The sequence below is a fragment of the Carassius auratus genome, chromosome 35 (genome assembly GCF_003368295.1).
Source record: "Carassius auratus strain Wakin chromosome 35, ASM336829v1, whole genome shotgun sequence".
NCBI classification, from domain to species: Eukaryota; Metazoa; Chordata; class Actinopteri; order Cypriniformes; family Cyprinidae; genus Carassius; species Carassius auratus.
Genome location: NC_039277.1, coordinates 16,748,447 through 16,765,076, shown reverse-complemented (window position 1 = coordinate 16,765,076; position 16,630 = coordinate 16,748,447). Strand labels below are relative to the sequence as shown.

The window sequence follows — 16,630 nt, the reverse complement described above, 5'->3', positions numbered from 1 at the left end:
TATAGGTTTTCACTTTTGTGTGTGTTTGTGTGTCACACATAATAGGCAATTTTATAAAATATTTGGTCAGTTAAATTGAACAAAGTTGATTTCTTGTGTGTTTGTAGGTTCACGATGAGTTCACCTCGCTATACACCTGTGAAACGGAAAGATGTTGCAGGTGTAACCAACATTAACAGAAGCTCCGTGGCGCCCTCCAGCGGTGACTCAGCGTGCGTCTCTCGCGCAGGGGAAAGCAAGTGCACTGCAGCTGAACGGTGCATTCGGTGAGAGGTCGGTAAAGCAGTCGTGTCAGCTCGTCGGCAAACCTCTCCCTCGCTTTAATCTGGACCCAGTTTTAATTTTGTCCTAAAAAATCCGCAAATCGAAGGCACAGCAGAATAATCGTGGTGCTGGACACACAGCTCGGATATTGCCGCGAACGCTGAAGGCTGAGAAATGGCAACGACAACTTGCACGCGCTTCACCGACGAGTTCCAGCTGTATGAAGAACTTGGAAAGTAAGATTTGCTTTCTCTGCTGGGGTTTGTTTGTGCGTAACCCGAGTGTCTAGTGTCGATATCAAACATTTCTTGAATGTTAATTCATATGCAAAAGCCCAGAGGAGTTGTCAGGAAACATTGGAGGGAGTTGTGTTCAAATACTCCGACTACTATTTAAGTGTATGCTGATAAACAGCAATCTGGTGATCATTTTGAGAATGTCTGCTGCTTTTTGGCTTCAGAAATGCATTGAGTATCTGTGGGGAATCCTTAAGGCGTGTTGCATTTAAATTCTGTGTTGTCATGCATGTTAAAGTAAATGTTTACATATTTACTATATGCATATGCTTTTTGGCACGTTTGAACTCGTTGCATCTCGCGCAAGATGCACAAAAGAGCTGTCAGGACACATCAGAGGGAGTTGCATTCAAATACTCCCACTACTGTTTATTTTTATTTTAGCTGTCGTGTGTGTTCATAAATATAAGTCGTCAGGGGTTAATTTTGAGGATCTTGCATGTTTCGTGGCCCCTCTGGTGCATTTCATGCAGAAAGCACAGAGGAGCTGTCAGGAAACATTAGAGAGCAGTTGCATTTAAATACACCCACCACTGTGCATATTACAGTGAATATTTATGTGCATACATTCGCTTATTATAAAAATGAGCATGCAGGTGTTAAATCTGAGGCTGTTGCATGCTTTTTATATGCTGTTTGGCAGAGTAGTGGGTGGCTGCATTGAAATGCTTTAATCAATGAGCTGTTATAGTGACTGTATTGAATTAAAGATTAAAATATGAACACATTCATATATTTAAATTATATTGCATGTTGATCTGGAGATATTGCATATTTAGAATGCGTATGGGAGTTGCATTAATATGCATGGAAGTATTTAACATAATCAGGATATTTCATGGTGCATTTCATGCAGAAAGCTCAGAAGAGCTGTCAAGAAACCTTAGAGCGACAGTGAGTATATTTCATAAGTCTGATCATAATTATCACTTACTTGGAGGTTATGTCCAGGGTGGGATTTGAGAGTTTAATCAGGCCAATATGTTGCTACATTGTATCTATACGCTCTGGGATCCGAAGTAAAAAATCTAAAAAGTAAAGTATTTTATAAGTGCAACATATTAGTACCTTTAAATACACTTTAGTACTTTAAAAGTACATATTTGAATCTAAAGTGTACATATTAGTACATTTGACAATTTTGTACCTTTTTTTCTGAGAGTCTGTGTGAAGGGTTGGTACAATGTGTCAAGAGTTCTAAAATTGAACGGATGCTACAATGTATCATAAACTCTGGGCAACTGTGAAGGGTCGCTACATTGTGTTGTTCTGTCCTGTGACATTTGGAGCTGTGTGAGCTTTCCCAGGCGGCTGTTTGCTGTCTGTAATCTGACTGTGTGTGTGTGTGTGTGTGTGTGACATGCCTGCTGCCTGACGTTATGAAATGATTTTACTCTCTCAGCCCCTCTTCTCCTCCAGTCAGTCAGTATTACGTTTCTTTAGCACATTTTTCTACTGAATTATTAAATGAGCTCCGTGTGTATCACTCATAGTCATAAAAGCACACAGTAGTAGTCGACAGACTTCTCTTAAAGCTGTTTCATAGCTTTTTTAACTTCTCGTTTTAATAAATACTCTCTGGGTTTCATTTTCAGTTAATTCTCAACGTAGTGTATCATTCCCGCTCACTGAGAAGAACTATACATTTACAACTTTTTTTAACTTTTTTTTATTTTTTTTTTATGTGTGACATTTCAGCAGATCTTCACCATACAGAACTGAATATTTGACCACATCCTCAAGTTTGTGGTGGAGACATGCATTTTAGCCTTTTCTTAACAGCAGTTTTTTTAGTTAGCTGTACGCATAATGCATACTGTTCCTGTAGCTTAAGTAGTAGCGCATTGCATTAGCAAGCGCAAGGTTGGGGGGTTTGAATCCCAGGGTCCACATGTTAGGAGAAATTGTTAGCCTGAATACAATGTAAGTCGCTCTGGATAAAAGCGTCTGCTAAATGCATAAACTTTAACTTACTGTAAGTAAATACACACACAAAAAAAAAAATATATATATATATATATATACACACACACACACTATTTATAAATAAGTAAATGTATTAGTAAATATACTAGATAAGTAAATATATATATATATATATATATATATATATAATATAATATAATATAATATACACACACAAACATAAAAATTTTAATTTCCTCAAACTTTTAAGAAATATTTCTTATATATTTTTAATCAGATTATTACAATAATTAGACCATTTGCTTTGCCATCACAGGAATAAATTACATAATAAAAATGATTCAAAAGTTGTTTTGAATTGTAGTAATGTTTCACATTAATACTATTTTACCTGTTTTTTATTACATTATGAATTAAGTAAGATTTTATAATTGAACATGGTTTTACAGGGGGTTTTGACTTTGTGGTTGTGAGTGTGTTTTCTGCTGCTGTGTGCGAGACAGTTTCTCCTGAACACCTCAGCAGCTCGCAGCTCGTGGTTTGGTGGGTCGCTCTTCCTGACAGCAGTAAATCAGCTCAGTGTCTCCGCTGAGACGCTCGGGCTGCTTCCAGCTCTAATGAAACGCCACGGTTACTACCAGAGGCTCTTAGTGGTTGACTGAGTTTATTGGCTGATATTTGGCATTGTTTAATTATGGCGTTGGGTGAAAATCGTTCATTTTTTGGTTGATAGATGTCACAAGCAGGACTTTTATTTGAACAGCTCTGAGATCTTTTACACGGTGCGCATGAGGTGACATGTTCGGTTCACTTAATTTTGCTGTGGCTATGAAATAATAACTCGTGGGAACGTGGTAGTATGTCACGGCCACGAGATATTAATCTGAGGGAACATCATATTAACTCGTGGGAAGGTGATATTATGTCATCATTTTGATCATTTTGTCGAGGTAACAACATCCTTATGTCGTGGTCTCTAGATGCTGTGTTAAGGGAACCACATCTATTTCTCGTGGCCACGACTTCTTATGTTTAAGGAATGACACATTTTTCTCGTGGCCATCAGTTTAAAACTTGTGTGACCTTAGAGACCCGGGATTATCAGAGATGGATTCATTAATATTTTATTTTGAATTAAGAAATTATTATATTATTTATTATAGAATTTTTTATATTTAGTATATAGGCCTTTGCTACCGCACTGTATTACGTGTGCTTGTCAGAATTCAAATGAAGTTGATCATGAACAAATGTTACAAAAAAGTGCATAATATAAAATAGGCCTGCAAGAAAACATTTTAATTAATTATAAGTCCATTAACTGATCGTCTTTTTCCTGTAATATTTTTATATTATTATTATTATTATTATTATTATTATTATTATTATTATTATTATTAATGGTTATTTTTATATTAGTTTATTTTCCTTTATTTCAATGTCTTAATGTTCTGAAGCGATACACAAATTGAAAGGGGAAATAAGCATATATAACAATAAATATAAAAATAGCCCTAAATTACTACTAATAATAATAAAATACAAATATTAAACGATCCCATGATTTAAAATGATTTTCCCTCAAATTAATATCTGGTGGCAACGACATATTATCATGTTCCCACGAGTTATTTCGTGGCCACAACAAAACTAAGAGAACCAAACATGTCCCCTTACAGGCACCGTACTTTTACTTTAGTAAATACCAAAAAGATTATTCTTAGCAAATATTAAACGAAATCAATTTGATCGCAGCAGTTGTTATGCTTGTGTTTGTGCTGTCTTTAAATTGAATGGTGTGATATCATCATATATACTGTCTTAATTTCAGCCATCATAAAACATATATAATGTAGTGGTTGACAATATATGTAAATGTGTTGATGTACTGACTTTACTACAATCTGCAGTGGCACCATGGTACAGTAATTATATATATGCAGTGCAACATATATTTATAAATACAATATATATTTGTATAATATTGTATATATAGGCCAATATTTAATCATTAAAATCTTGATAGGTAAAAACTTATAGCCTGAATGCACTGTAAGTCGCTTTGGATAAAAGTGTCTGCTAAATGTATAAATTTACATTTTAATTAAAAATTTTTACATTTTGAATAGTTTAGTAGCCATTAAAATGAATATCAATTTTACCTACTATAATTTAGTGTTTTGATGCCTAAATTAACTAAAGTGATTGATTTAGTTGTTTAGTGCTTTTTTTGTCATTTATTTAGACACAATATTATGGAATTTTAATATCTTAATTTTTTTTAATCGGTTATCGGCAGTATTATACTTCAGATTGTTATAGTTTCCATAACGATTTTGAATCAGTTTTTTAGTTTTATTATTTCTGTTTTCATTTTGAGTAATTTTGTTGTCTTTTGATCCTTTTGAGTATTTTTATCTATATTTCTATATAGTTTTTATTCAATTTTATTTTAGTTTTAATTACAGTTTACATTAAGTTAACAAAATTAAAATGAGAAATGTTGCCTTGGCAAATAGCGTGTAATTTTTTTTCAGTTATAGTTAACTCTATTAACCCTGGTTATTATGCATTGGCATTAGCTAGAATTTTAGTATTCGTCACTAAGTAACATGGTACTACCTAACTTAGTACTACCATGTTATCATATCCAAAAATGCATGATTGACATTTATATGATGTTTCATGCTGTTTTGAACGATGATCTGTATCTAATGATGCCCATGATCTCCTGGGCTTCGTTTCTTCTAGTCCGCTTGCCAAGCGTATCGTGCACAGGTGATTTGCCTGAGGTCACAGAGGGGCATATGCTCCGTGTACCATCACATGGGTGTTTCTAAGACCATCTGAGCCTGTCAGAGAGGGGCGGGAAGTCACGGATCCAGAGCGGCTGCTTGAGACATGCCGAGTGTATTGTGTAACTGTAACAAGGTGGGCTAAAATTAGCCAGTACGGAATGACATCAGACCGTTTTCATGACTGTCTCAAGTGATTTTCATGACGCAGGTCTTGCTGAAAATAGACTCAAGGAGGCTTTTGAAAGACCGAGCATGTTCTACATTTTGTTCCCATGTGAATATCATGAATATTTGCATTAAACACCTGCGTGTTGTTTTTGTTTGGCTCTGCTTCTGGTTAAGAGCTAGATGTGCATAACAGTTGTTCTTCTTAACAATTCACCACAAAATAAAACATTTGCTTACAAATACAGAACAGAAGTGTCCCTTTAAGGCATTTCTGAAGGGTTTTGAACCGATTTTTTGGGTTCCACCACGTTGAGTTCAATAGTGTGTTTTCTTTCCTTTCTGTTTCTTCAGGGGGGCCTTCTCCATCGTGAGACGTTGTGTCAAGCTGTGCACGGGCCAAGAGTATGCTGCCAAAATCATCAACACCAAAAAGCTCTCGGCAAGAGGTAAATCATGACTGCTGGAAAATGTTCTTGGACTGGGAAAAGAGGATTGGTTTGAACTTTAAGATGGATGTTATGGCTAAAAAACTTGGATATTTTGGCTCTCTTACAGATATTTGATGCATACCTTAGTATTTATGTACAGTGGTCTGAAATGGCTGAAAATAATGGGTTTGTTTCAAGCAAACGAATTGAAATGTTTTAAAATGACATCCTTTTTTTGTTTCTTATCTAAAAAAATACATAATTTTATATTTATATATTTAAAGTACACTACAATTGAAAACTTTGCTCATGGTAATTTTTTAAAAAATGTTTTTGAAAGGTTGTCACCAAGGCTTCATTTAGTTGATCAAAAATACATTAAAAACAGAAATGTTGTGAAATATTATTGCAGTCGAAAATAACTGGTTTCAATTTTTATATATTTAAAAATTTAATGTATTCCTGTGAAGAAAAGCTGAATTTTCAGCATCAATACTCCAGTCTTCAGTGTCTCATGGTCTTTCAGAAATCATTATTATATGCTGATGTACTGCTCAAGAAATATTTCTGATTATTATCAGTGTTGAAAACAATTGTGCTGTTTCATATTTTTGTGAAAACCATGATACATTTTTTCAGTGAATAGAAAGAATGGCATTCATTTGAAATACTGAGCCCAGACTTTTGAAAAGTTGTGTATTCTAAAAAAGCATAAATAAGAAAATTACAGTAGTAAACCTAGTCTCTGACAAAAAAGAATGCAATAATTCTGATAGAACTTTCTTAGTTCTGATCACTTTAAATGACTTGGTGAAAATAAAGATGTCAGGGCTTGTAATTAACATGTCTGTTGTGGTGCTCTGTATTATTTTGGGTGAACGTGTCTGTGTGTGTGTGTGTATGTGTGTGTGTGTGTGTGTGTGGTTTGGGAAGTGTTGGCACACTTGGGCCAATCATACAGTCTGCAGGTCATCACGGGCAGCCTGACCATTTGGCACACTGCTGACAGCGTGTCAGTCCCTTGTACTCAAACACCAGGGCTTTCGTTTGATTCTGCACTTCTGAAACAAAGCCAGGCCACACTTCAAGTGGAAAAAGTTCAGATTGGCGCTTCGTCATCGCTGCTGTTGTTTTGACTCAGCTAGTGACCACATCTGACACCGCGCTGTCCTGTGACGCCCATGCCAAGATTCACTTTTACTCAGACATCAGGGTACATTCATATTATTGCGGTTTTGCTACAGAAAAGGAGTTTCGATGTCATGTGAAGGCAGATGCTAAAGCTGAAAGAGTTAATGTGGCAAGTGGAAACTGGAACAAATGTGAGAGGGCGGGGCCTGTGTGGAGTGATTGACACTGAGTGTAGCCAATGACGACGCAGCCCCTTCCTCAGCAAGGACTCTTCTATTATACAACAAGAGCTGCTTTGGGGAAGTTGTGATTTGCTGTGAATACTTTATATGCATAATCGCAGCACCTGCAATGCAGCATGGAGTTGACCTGGATTTACCCAAAGTGCCACAAACATACATGCAGCACAGGAGCGAAACCACTAGATTGATCGGGGCAAACGACTCGGTGATTGTTTCCAATTATAACGGCTTACCGCTGGGATAAATAGCATTAAACGCAATTGTTTGAGCTGGAATTATTCCTGCCAGTCCTATTATCCTGCCATGCAGACATGAGCACAGTTGCATTTGATTGCATACAGTTGGTCTCAAATAAGCGGCGTCCTCTGTGTGAATCACTGATTATCTTTAGTTTACCTCCTGGCAGATTTGTTTGCATTAAAATTGCCTGTGTTTATTTGCCTTGGGCCTTTTGTTGGAATATATATTCTTTGCCTATGATGAATTGATTGTCGCTTTGGATAACAGCATCTGCTAAATGTGCAATGAATCAATTCCCAATAGAAAAACTTAAATCCTGGCCTATGTTTTTTATGGTTGAATATCCTGTTTTAGGACAGCACTATTAAAGTAAATTTGGATGCATAATTTGGGTAAAGATGTTTGAGATTAAATATTAATAACTATCAAATAATTTGAACAGTAATAAAAAACACCGTCATAAGTTTTCCTTTTAATTGCAATTTTACACACTCCGTATGATTTTTAAAAGTTGATTGGGGTTTTGATACAAGCTATTTTTGCAGCTTGCTGAAGTATTTGTTTCTGACTAAATAAAAGCGTGATAGTGTAATGTTTGAAATTATGACAACCATAAAAGTTACTATTGTAATTTTACAGATTTGCTGTAAAATATGTATTTTTTTATTTTACAGTAAAGTATTACAATAGTAACATTTCTAATTTTTCTGCATAAAAGTTTGAAGAGAACAATAAATGATAGTATTTGAATTTTACAGTTTTACTGTCAATTTCTTTTTTCATAAAAGGTTTATTTTACAGAAAAATATTACAGAAGTAATCTTTCCTTTTTCTGCCAAAATGAAAGTTTGATAGTTTAACATTTGAAAATTTAGAAATTACGACAACAATAAATGTTGTCATATTGTAATTTTACAGTTTTGCTATTGTTGCATGTTTTTTTTTTTTCATAAAAATGTTTAGCAGTAATATTTCTTATTTTTCAGACAAAATAAAAGCTTGATTTAGTGTTTGGAAATTAAGATTACCATTAAGGCGAGACACTGCAGGTGAATAGGGCAAAAAAAAAGAACTAATAGTTATCACCTTACTTACCCAGTTGATTGATTACATTGATTATTGCAAAAAAATTTTGTATTACAAGTTTTCAAAAATGTTATGTTTAAATATGCAAATGAGGCATTATTTAATGAAATATGTGCTAATTTGCATAAATGTCTAGTACAAAAATCTGAACGCTAGATGAAGTCAGTTTCAAAATTTTTGTTACTTTTTTTGACATATTAGAGTCAAATGTTTTCACAGAGGGAATTCTGGTTATCTTTTTTTGTCACTCCATAATTCAGAAAATACTTTGAACAGCCAGAAAACAATATATTTTCACAATTTTGGGGGGAATAAAATGTTGTATATAATCAAGGAAAATATATATGAACAAATCCCTCTGTAAAAACCTTCAGGATATATAGACAGGAATAAAAATGTCAAGTTTGGTGTGTGTAAGTGCTACTGAAGTGGAGATTTATGGGTCAGTGTTGAAGAAAAAACTCATTTTGAGAAAACGGCCTTTAAAAATATGTATTGTAATCTATTGACACAAACAGATAAAGTGCTATAAAAGAAACACTTAACAGTGTCTTTTGGATGTTTTCCTTCCACTAGTTTGAAAAAGCATTTTATGAAAAACCAAAAAGCCCAAAATCTCAAAAGTGACAGCTGCTTGAAAAAACAGTGTTTTTGCCTGCAGTGTCTCACTTTAATCATTAGTACTGTAATTGTACAGTTTTATCGTAAAATATATTATTCTTGCAATTTTTTGTTACTGTAAAATATTACAATAGTAATATTTGTAACATTTAATAGGAATTTTGTTTGATATTTTAATAAAGATAATAATAATACTAATTATATTAGTGATAATCTTTTTTTTTTCATAAAAATCTGGAGGTTTTTTTATTATTTATTTATTTTTATTGTTTCAATTTAATTGGCATTTTTTTGCAAAAAACAAAAAAAATCACAATGAGTTTTTCCCCCAAATTGTGCCACCTTTGAAATATGTCGCATTTTAGTAAATGGGTTGGGAATGCCATTTTATGGTGTAATTTAAATATTGATGGGATTTTGAGAGAGTTTACAAATGTCTTAGAGGTGCAGCAACATTCATTTAATTTGAAAAGTGTTTTTGATTGTAAGTGAACTTCAGAGAAATAATTGAAATGCTTGATGGTTGTAGAAAGTGACTGTAATGTGTGTGATGTACACCGGTGTGCTTCATTAAGACTGTCTGGTGATGAGATGGGATCAGATGAGTCTTTCTCTCTCGTCTCGGCAGGGTCTGATGCTCTTTGCTGCAGAGGCATTTTGTAGTGTTTGGGTGTCAGCGTTCTCACAGCTTCACACCAGTCCCACTGCTCGATGTGACAACTTCTCAAGCTGGTGTGTGTGTGTATTTGAGAGGGTTGCAATGGGGCCACAGTGATGTCAGCAGTAATTTAAATGAGTGATATCATGCATTTTTTAATTTACTTTTATATATTCCCTGAGGTCTACTTATATACTAGCATTCAAAATAATTTTTTTTGTTGTTGTTGAAATTAATACGTTTAATTAAGAGTGTGCGATATATATCGTTCTATGATAATATCGTAATTTTTTTAAACTATATGCGATTTGACATTATCGAGTATATTGCAAAAGCCAATAAAAAAAAAAACTCATCCAGAGAATCCAAAATTTCTGAGAATCTCAGTTCATACTTTTTACTTAAATATTATCAAAATTCAGATGATATTCAAATTTAAAATGCTTAATTTCAGTTAGGGTGAAAAAAAGCTTTTGGCTTCTCTCCTAAGGCCACAAGAGGGCACGTTGAGCAAAATATTACTAACGCAAGTTTATACAAAGCATAAGATAATATGACTATTTAACCCGAGTTGCAGAGGGATAGGGAAAAATCTGCCATAAAGTTTCAAGATCTGTTTTTTCAAAGTTGAACTTGCATTAATTTACATGGTTTTCTAAACATGTGGTTCTCTTGTGAGACGTGAGTGCAACGGTGATAAATGTCCCTGTAGAAAATCCGCATCAGTTTTGACATAAAAAAAGATCTTCTCCGCATTGATGTTCTATTTTCCTGCAATATTTGTAATTCACAATGCAGCAGCGCCACATCGGCTAACAAAAACATTAAAATTAAATGACTCTTACATCGTCATCGAGTCTCATGCAACACTGATAAGGCTGCCCTTTTAATGCACATCCAAAATTTGGAATGTAACCTTTTTAGCATTTGAATGTGGATTTTATTTAAAATTCAGCGAATATTCTAAATTCAAGTTGTAGGTTAAACTACTGCGTGAGCACATTTAGAGTTCACTCTTTCACTGCTTAATTTTGTCTATTATAATACATTTAGAATTCATCCAAAAACTCAAGATATGACCTCTTGTGTCTTTTATTGCAAATGCGATATTGATTTTATAAAACAGTTCAATAAACAAGAAGTTAATATTAATTGACTTAAATTTTAGACACAAGTTCCTGTTTTTGCTCCATTTCATCAACCAAAATGGTTCCAAACAAACAGCAGAACTGTTTTGCGTCTCTGAGCTGCTCACAATGGTGTTTTGTTACTGAACCAATCAGCTTTTTGAACGAATCGGTTGAATGAATGACTCTGACTCACTCATGCAGTGATTTGCCGCCGCTTACTGGCTATTTTAGGTTTATATTTAAAGTATATTTTCCTTTTTTTTTGTAAAAAAATCTGTATTCAAAGGAATCTGTATTCAAAGGTTTTTTTTGTTTTTTTTTTTTACATCAAAACATTAATTATGCATTTGTAACTGCATGCATTAAACAGTCTGTGAATGCATCCAAATGCAAATGCAAATTTTGTTGATACTGATTTAATTTGATTGGTAACAGCCCTATACAGTAGTATCTTACTATTTGAATTTATTAATATAAATGTAAGAATTTGACACACAAGATTTTGCATACATTTAATAAGGTTATAAATAATGGGCCTTATGAAGGTAAAATGCCCATAAAAGGTTGAAATCAATTTAAACTTAATTTGATATCTCAGTTCATGACCCCTTTAATCGTCCACAATCAAAAATAGTGAAATCGCATATTAATCAGAAATGTTTCTTGAGCAGTAAATCAGCATACTAGAATTATTTCTTGACTGATCATGTGACACTGAAGACTGGAGGAATGATGCTGAAAATACAGCTTTGATCACAGGATTTAAATACATTTTAAAATATATATAAATAGAAAATGGTTCTTTTAAGCTGAAATAATATTGAAAATGAATTTTATTTAAAGTTTTAGTAATTTTGTGTTTTTGTAATTTATATTCTTTTTTATTTCAATTTCAGTTTTAGTAAAAGGTTACTTAATGTTTTAAAAACTTTTTTTTTTTTTTTTGCTTAATTTTAGGTAATGACAATAACCGTGCACAATATTAGTATTTGTGCTATATTTGTGATCAATTAAATACAGCTTCAGTTAAAGAAAAATCATTAAAAAATCTTCCCAACCTCAAACTTTTGAGTGATGGTTTTTGTACCAAAACACTCCTAATTTAATTTAACCATTTTACACCCTCTATCATACAATCAGGTTTTAAATGTATGTTTTTATACTAAATCATGTTAAACATCAACCAGTGTGTTTTATCAGGCCTCTGAATCGTGAAGCGCTGTAGATGATCTGTGGCCTCTTTCCCGTATGACTCATGCATGGCAGACAGCAGGCTTCCTCCATGGGGTGTGCCGGAGCAGTCCAGGCCTCTCGGCTGCGCTCATCTCTCTCTCTCTATCATGCAGATTCGTTTGAGTCGTGCTTGTTATCCACACTCAAGTGCAAGCCAATGGTTGGCCGATTTGTTTACAGTAGACCCTGTGGTCTGCGTGATGCTAAGTCTGACCTCCGCTGCCGTGTTAGAAGTGATGTGGAGACCGCTTTAGATGTGCATGTCTAAAAAAATCTGATCTGAGATCAATGTGAATTGAGAAGGAACTGTTTGACTGGAGAAAAAAACTAAAATCACACTCCTTCAGAATTGAAAAAAAAGCTTGTACGTTTTGTTCAAAAGATGTAAAATTAATTATGAAGGTTATCTATGTTTAAACACCAGCATTATAAATCTCATCCTGTGATGAAAAGTTAAATGCAAGCCTTTTTCAGGATATTGGCAGAAAAAATCTGATTTTTTTTTCTGACAGAATGAAATTTTATGCACACGTGTAACACAAAAATCCACACAAGATCAGATTTTTTCCCCATCCGATCTGAGCTGTTTCCAAATGTGGTTTTAAATCAGATACATATCCGATATCTGGACATCCGGCCTGTGTCTAAGCACACATATCTGATTCCCCGCAGAACTCCCAATGCGAGAGTGACACATTTGTCCATAAAGATAGCATTTTAATGCCGGTGTGCTGTATGCGCTCGCATTTTATTGAGATGGAAACTTAAAAATATTGCACATTCAGGAGCTGGTTTTTAAGCTCTGCCCCGTGAATTTTTAAATACAATAGTTTCTCTACTAAAAGCTACATTTATATTTCTTAGCAATGAGGTGATAACTTTCAGTGTAAATGCAGCCTTGGTGTCATTTTTGAACAATCCATCTCCAAAAAAGGCATAAAGGTAAGATTGATTGATTAATGAATTTTTAAAGAAAGAAATACTTCAGTTCATCAAGGATGTATTAAATTGTTCAAAAGTGACAATAAAGACATTTATAATGTTATAAATATTTGTTGTAAATAAATGCTAATAAATGATTTGATAGTAATTATTTTCTATTCATCAAAGGATCCTGAAAAAAAGTGTAATGGTTTCCACAAAAAAAATGAAGCAGCACAGCTATTTTCAACATTGATAAAATCAGCTTTCTCAGTTTCTTGAGCAGTAAATTGGTATATTAGAATGATTTCTGAAGATCATGTGACACTGAAGACTGGAGGAATTAGATTTTACAATATATTCAAATAGAAAACGGTTATATAAATTGTAATTGTATTTAAGAATTTTACTATTCATTTTACTTTATTTCTTTGAACATTTAAATGATGGTGAGCATACGAGACTTATTTCAAATACAGAACTTTTAATGTCACTTTTCACAGTGTGAATGCAAACCTGACCCCCTTTACTGTCTTTATAAATATTCATGGTCTTATTGTGCATGGTTGATTGGTTTTCATAATCTTTCTTCATAATGCAGTGGCTTTCTCCACCTCTGCTGATGAAAGAAGGATGTGTGGGTGGGGAAAAACAATGATGATAATCAATTGTCCCGATCGAACCAAACCCCTGTGGATTAAATAGTGCCAACTTACTATTTCATGTTTTAGTCTCAGACATGATTTCAGTGTAGTGTATCTGCATCAGCGTGGTTTTCCAACAGTCTGAATCTACTGCAGTGGTGCTATTATTTATATATCAGATTAGATTGTATTTTTATATTTTCTGATTGATTTTTATTTGAAAGTTTTAGTAATTTAGTAAAGTCATGGTCTGTATAGTTTTAATTTGTTTTAGTTAGTATTTAGTTGGAGTTAAACTAAACGAAAATGAGATGTTTTATTTCAGTAAATTTTTAGATTTTTTTTTTTAATGGTTATAATTAACGGTAATAACCCTGATTTGCTGTAATATTTGAGAATCTGGCATATGATGATTAGTTAACTTGCAGTTCACTAAAATTAATGTGAAACTGAAAGAGCTATGGTTTTCTAGTAGCTAAAGTTAATGAAATTGCAGAAAATAAAAAGATTTCTGCAAACTTTTAATTGGTTAAAAAAGCGTTTTTAACATTTAATTGTCCCATGTGCAGTTCCTCCATTACATGAGGCTTAACACAGACCCAATTGTTTCCCCAGATCACCAGAAGCTGGAACGAGAAGCCCGTATCTGCCGTCTGCTCAAACATCCCAATATCGGTGAGTCTGTTAAAGTCAGCTTCACAAACTTCTCCGTTCATGACGAAATCAGTGTGAAATTAAGGATGAAACACGTTCTGATTTGAATGAGCTAAAGTGATCTCGAAAGCATATCTTTTCAGCCCATGAAACCGCTCCTTGAATTGTGCTGTTTGAGTTTGAGTGAATTGCAAATGAAATTCTTTCTCTTTAATGCAGTGCGGCTCCATGACAGTATATCAGAGGAAGGCTTCCATTACCTCTTATTTGACCTGTAAGTGCTTCCATATAACATGGTGCATCCTATCTCTATCTCTCTGCTTTGTTTGTGCACAGTGCGCTTCAGCAGACGCCCACTCACTCTACCTTCCCCTCGCATCTCTCTTTATCTCTCGCTCTCTCTCCTCCGCTCGCTCGAGAGCCAGTTTCCATAGCAACAGAGGAATCCTGCAGCAGGGGTTTCCCCCCCGAAGCCCCAGTGTTCTCTCTTCTAGAGGATTCCCCCATCCATACTGCGCTCCTCTCTCTCTCTCTCTCTCTCTCTCTCTCTCTCTCTCTCTCTCTCTCTTCTTGTCATGCACAACCACACTAGATCAATACAGCTGTCTTTAGTTTATCTTCCTTAACTGTACTTGTTTAATAAATGCTGCTTTATTTATTTATACTTGTGTATAATGTACATCATTCACATTATACGTACATTTATACGCTACTTTTGATACGAAAATGTGCACTTTAGTTTACTTGCGAATTGAAGAATGCCTTCTCTGCAGTAGAACTAAATACTGTGCCATTGCTTGAGCTAGTGTTGCTGTGTCAATCTGTTCTCATGCTGTTTTCACTTTTGGGGAATCAACCAAACAAGACCTAACCAAATTATAACACAAATCATCTTTCATTTATTTAATTTATTATTTTTGGTAAAATTGTTACTTCATTGATTCTTATTTTATTATTATTATTATTATTATTTTATTAATATTTATGTAACCAAAAATATTTAATTTAAAATGTTGATTTGATCATTAATTTAATCATTATAATGTATTTATTTTTATAATCATATTATTAGTTTCAATAGTAGTTATGTTTTACATTTATTAATTTATTACTTTATTTAATAATCATTTATTTTAATAATATTTAAATTTATATTACAATTATTTATTATCATTTATTTATTAGATGTCTTAGTTTTATTTGTTATTATTAGGTTATTTAATTTAAAATATTTAATTTAACAGCATTTTCATTTATTTAATTAATATTTGTATTTTATTTTATAATGTTGCTTGCATCCAAAAATATTTAATTTAACAATATAAACATATATTAATAACTTATTTTATTATATTTAATGTGTTTATGTAGTATTAGTTTATTTTATTATTATATTAGTAGTACATTTCTAAATTGGAGAGAGAGTAATTTTAATTTTATATTTAATTATTTTATTTATTTTAAATGCATTTATTTTTATTTTTTAAAGTTTTGTTTCATTTTGTTTGCATTCTTATTTTATCTTTTATTTTACTTGTTATTTGTCTATCATTTTGCTCCATTTCGTTGAACCCAGTCATGCTGCGAATGCTTTTGTAATATGAATGCACAGATGTTGCTCTGCCGGTGTAAAGCACCACAAACTGAAGTTGAAGAATGACAGAATAAATGTGAACATGGTGACTGTGGTAGTGATATCTTCTCTCTGTCCTGTAGTGTGACGGGTGGAGAGCTGTTTGAAGACATCGTAGCCAGAGAATATTACAGTGAAGCTGATGCCAGGTAAAACAGCATCTCCATTTCGTCCTGTTGTCCTGTCCAGACCCTCACCTCAGCCATTTCCTCTCTATCCTCCTCATCCACACTTCTTTGTTCTTTTCTTTTTACATGCATTTTAACCAGATAAACGTGTGTGTTTTGCACATATTCTAGTATAATATGTGAGTAACAGTTTTGTCCAAATGATGTGAGTGATGAGTTTTGTTTCAGAGGCTTGTTAAATGTTTGAGGCAGTGTCTCGCTGAGGCGGCAAGCGTGGGCTGCATCTCTCTCTCTCTCTGTGTGTCTTCTTCTTCAGCTCCCTTTACTCCGTTTCCCCATCGGCCTCTTTTTTTCCATTCCATCTTTTCCTGTTTTCCTCTCTGCATCAGATCTTCTCACGGACACACACACACACACACACACTGCAGT

The 16,630-nt window shown here is 33.7% G+C and overlaps 1 protein-coding gene across 7 annotated transcripts in view; it reads left to right on the top strand.

Moving 5' to 3' along the window:
* LOC113054639 (calcium/calmodulin-dependent protein kinase type II subunit beta-like) overlaps window positions 1-16,630 on the top strand; it is a 54,571-nt gene that overhangs the window by 246 nt on the left and 37,695 nt on the right. For all 7 annotated transcript variants that reach the window (XM_026220321.1, XM_026220324.1, XM_026220322.1 and 4 more), the window contains exons 2-6: window positions 108-500; window positions 5,804-5,898; window positions 14,402-14,461; window positions 14,660-14,714; window positions 16,157-16,222. In XM_026220321.1, coding sequence (XP_026076106.1) covers window positions 439-500; window positions 5,804-5,898; window positions 14,402-14,461; window positions 14,660-14,714; window positions 16,157-16,222 — 338 coding nt within the window. In that variant the 5' untranslated portion in view covers window positions 108-438. The remainder of the gene's footprint in view (window positions 1-107; window positions 501-5,803; window positions 5,899-14,401; window positions 14,462-14,659; window positions 14,715-16,156; window positions 16,223-16,630) is intronic.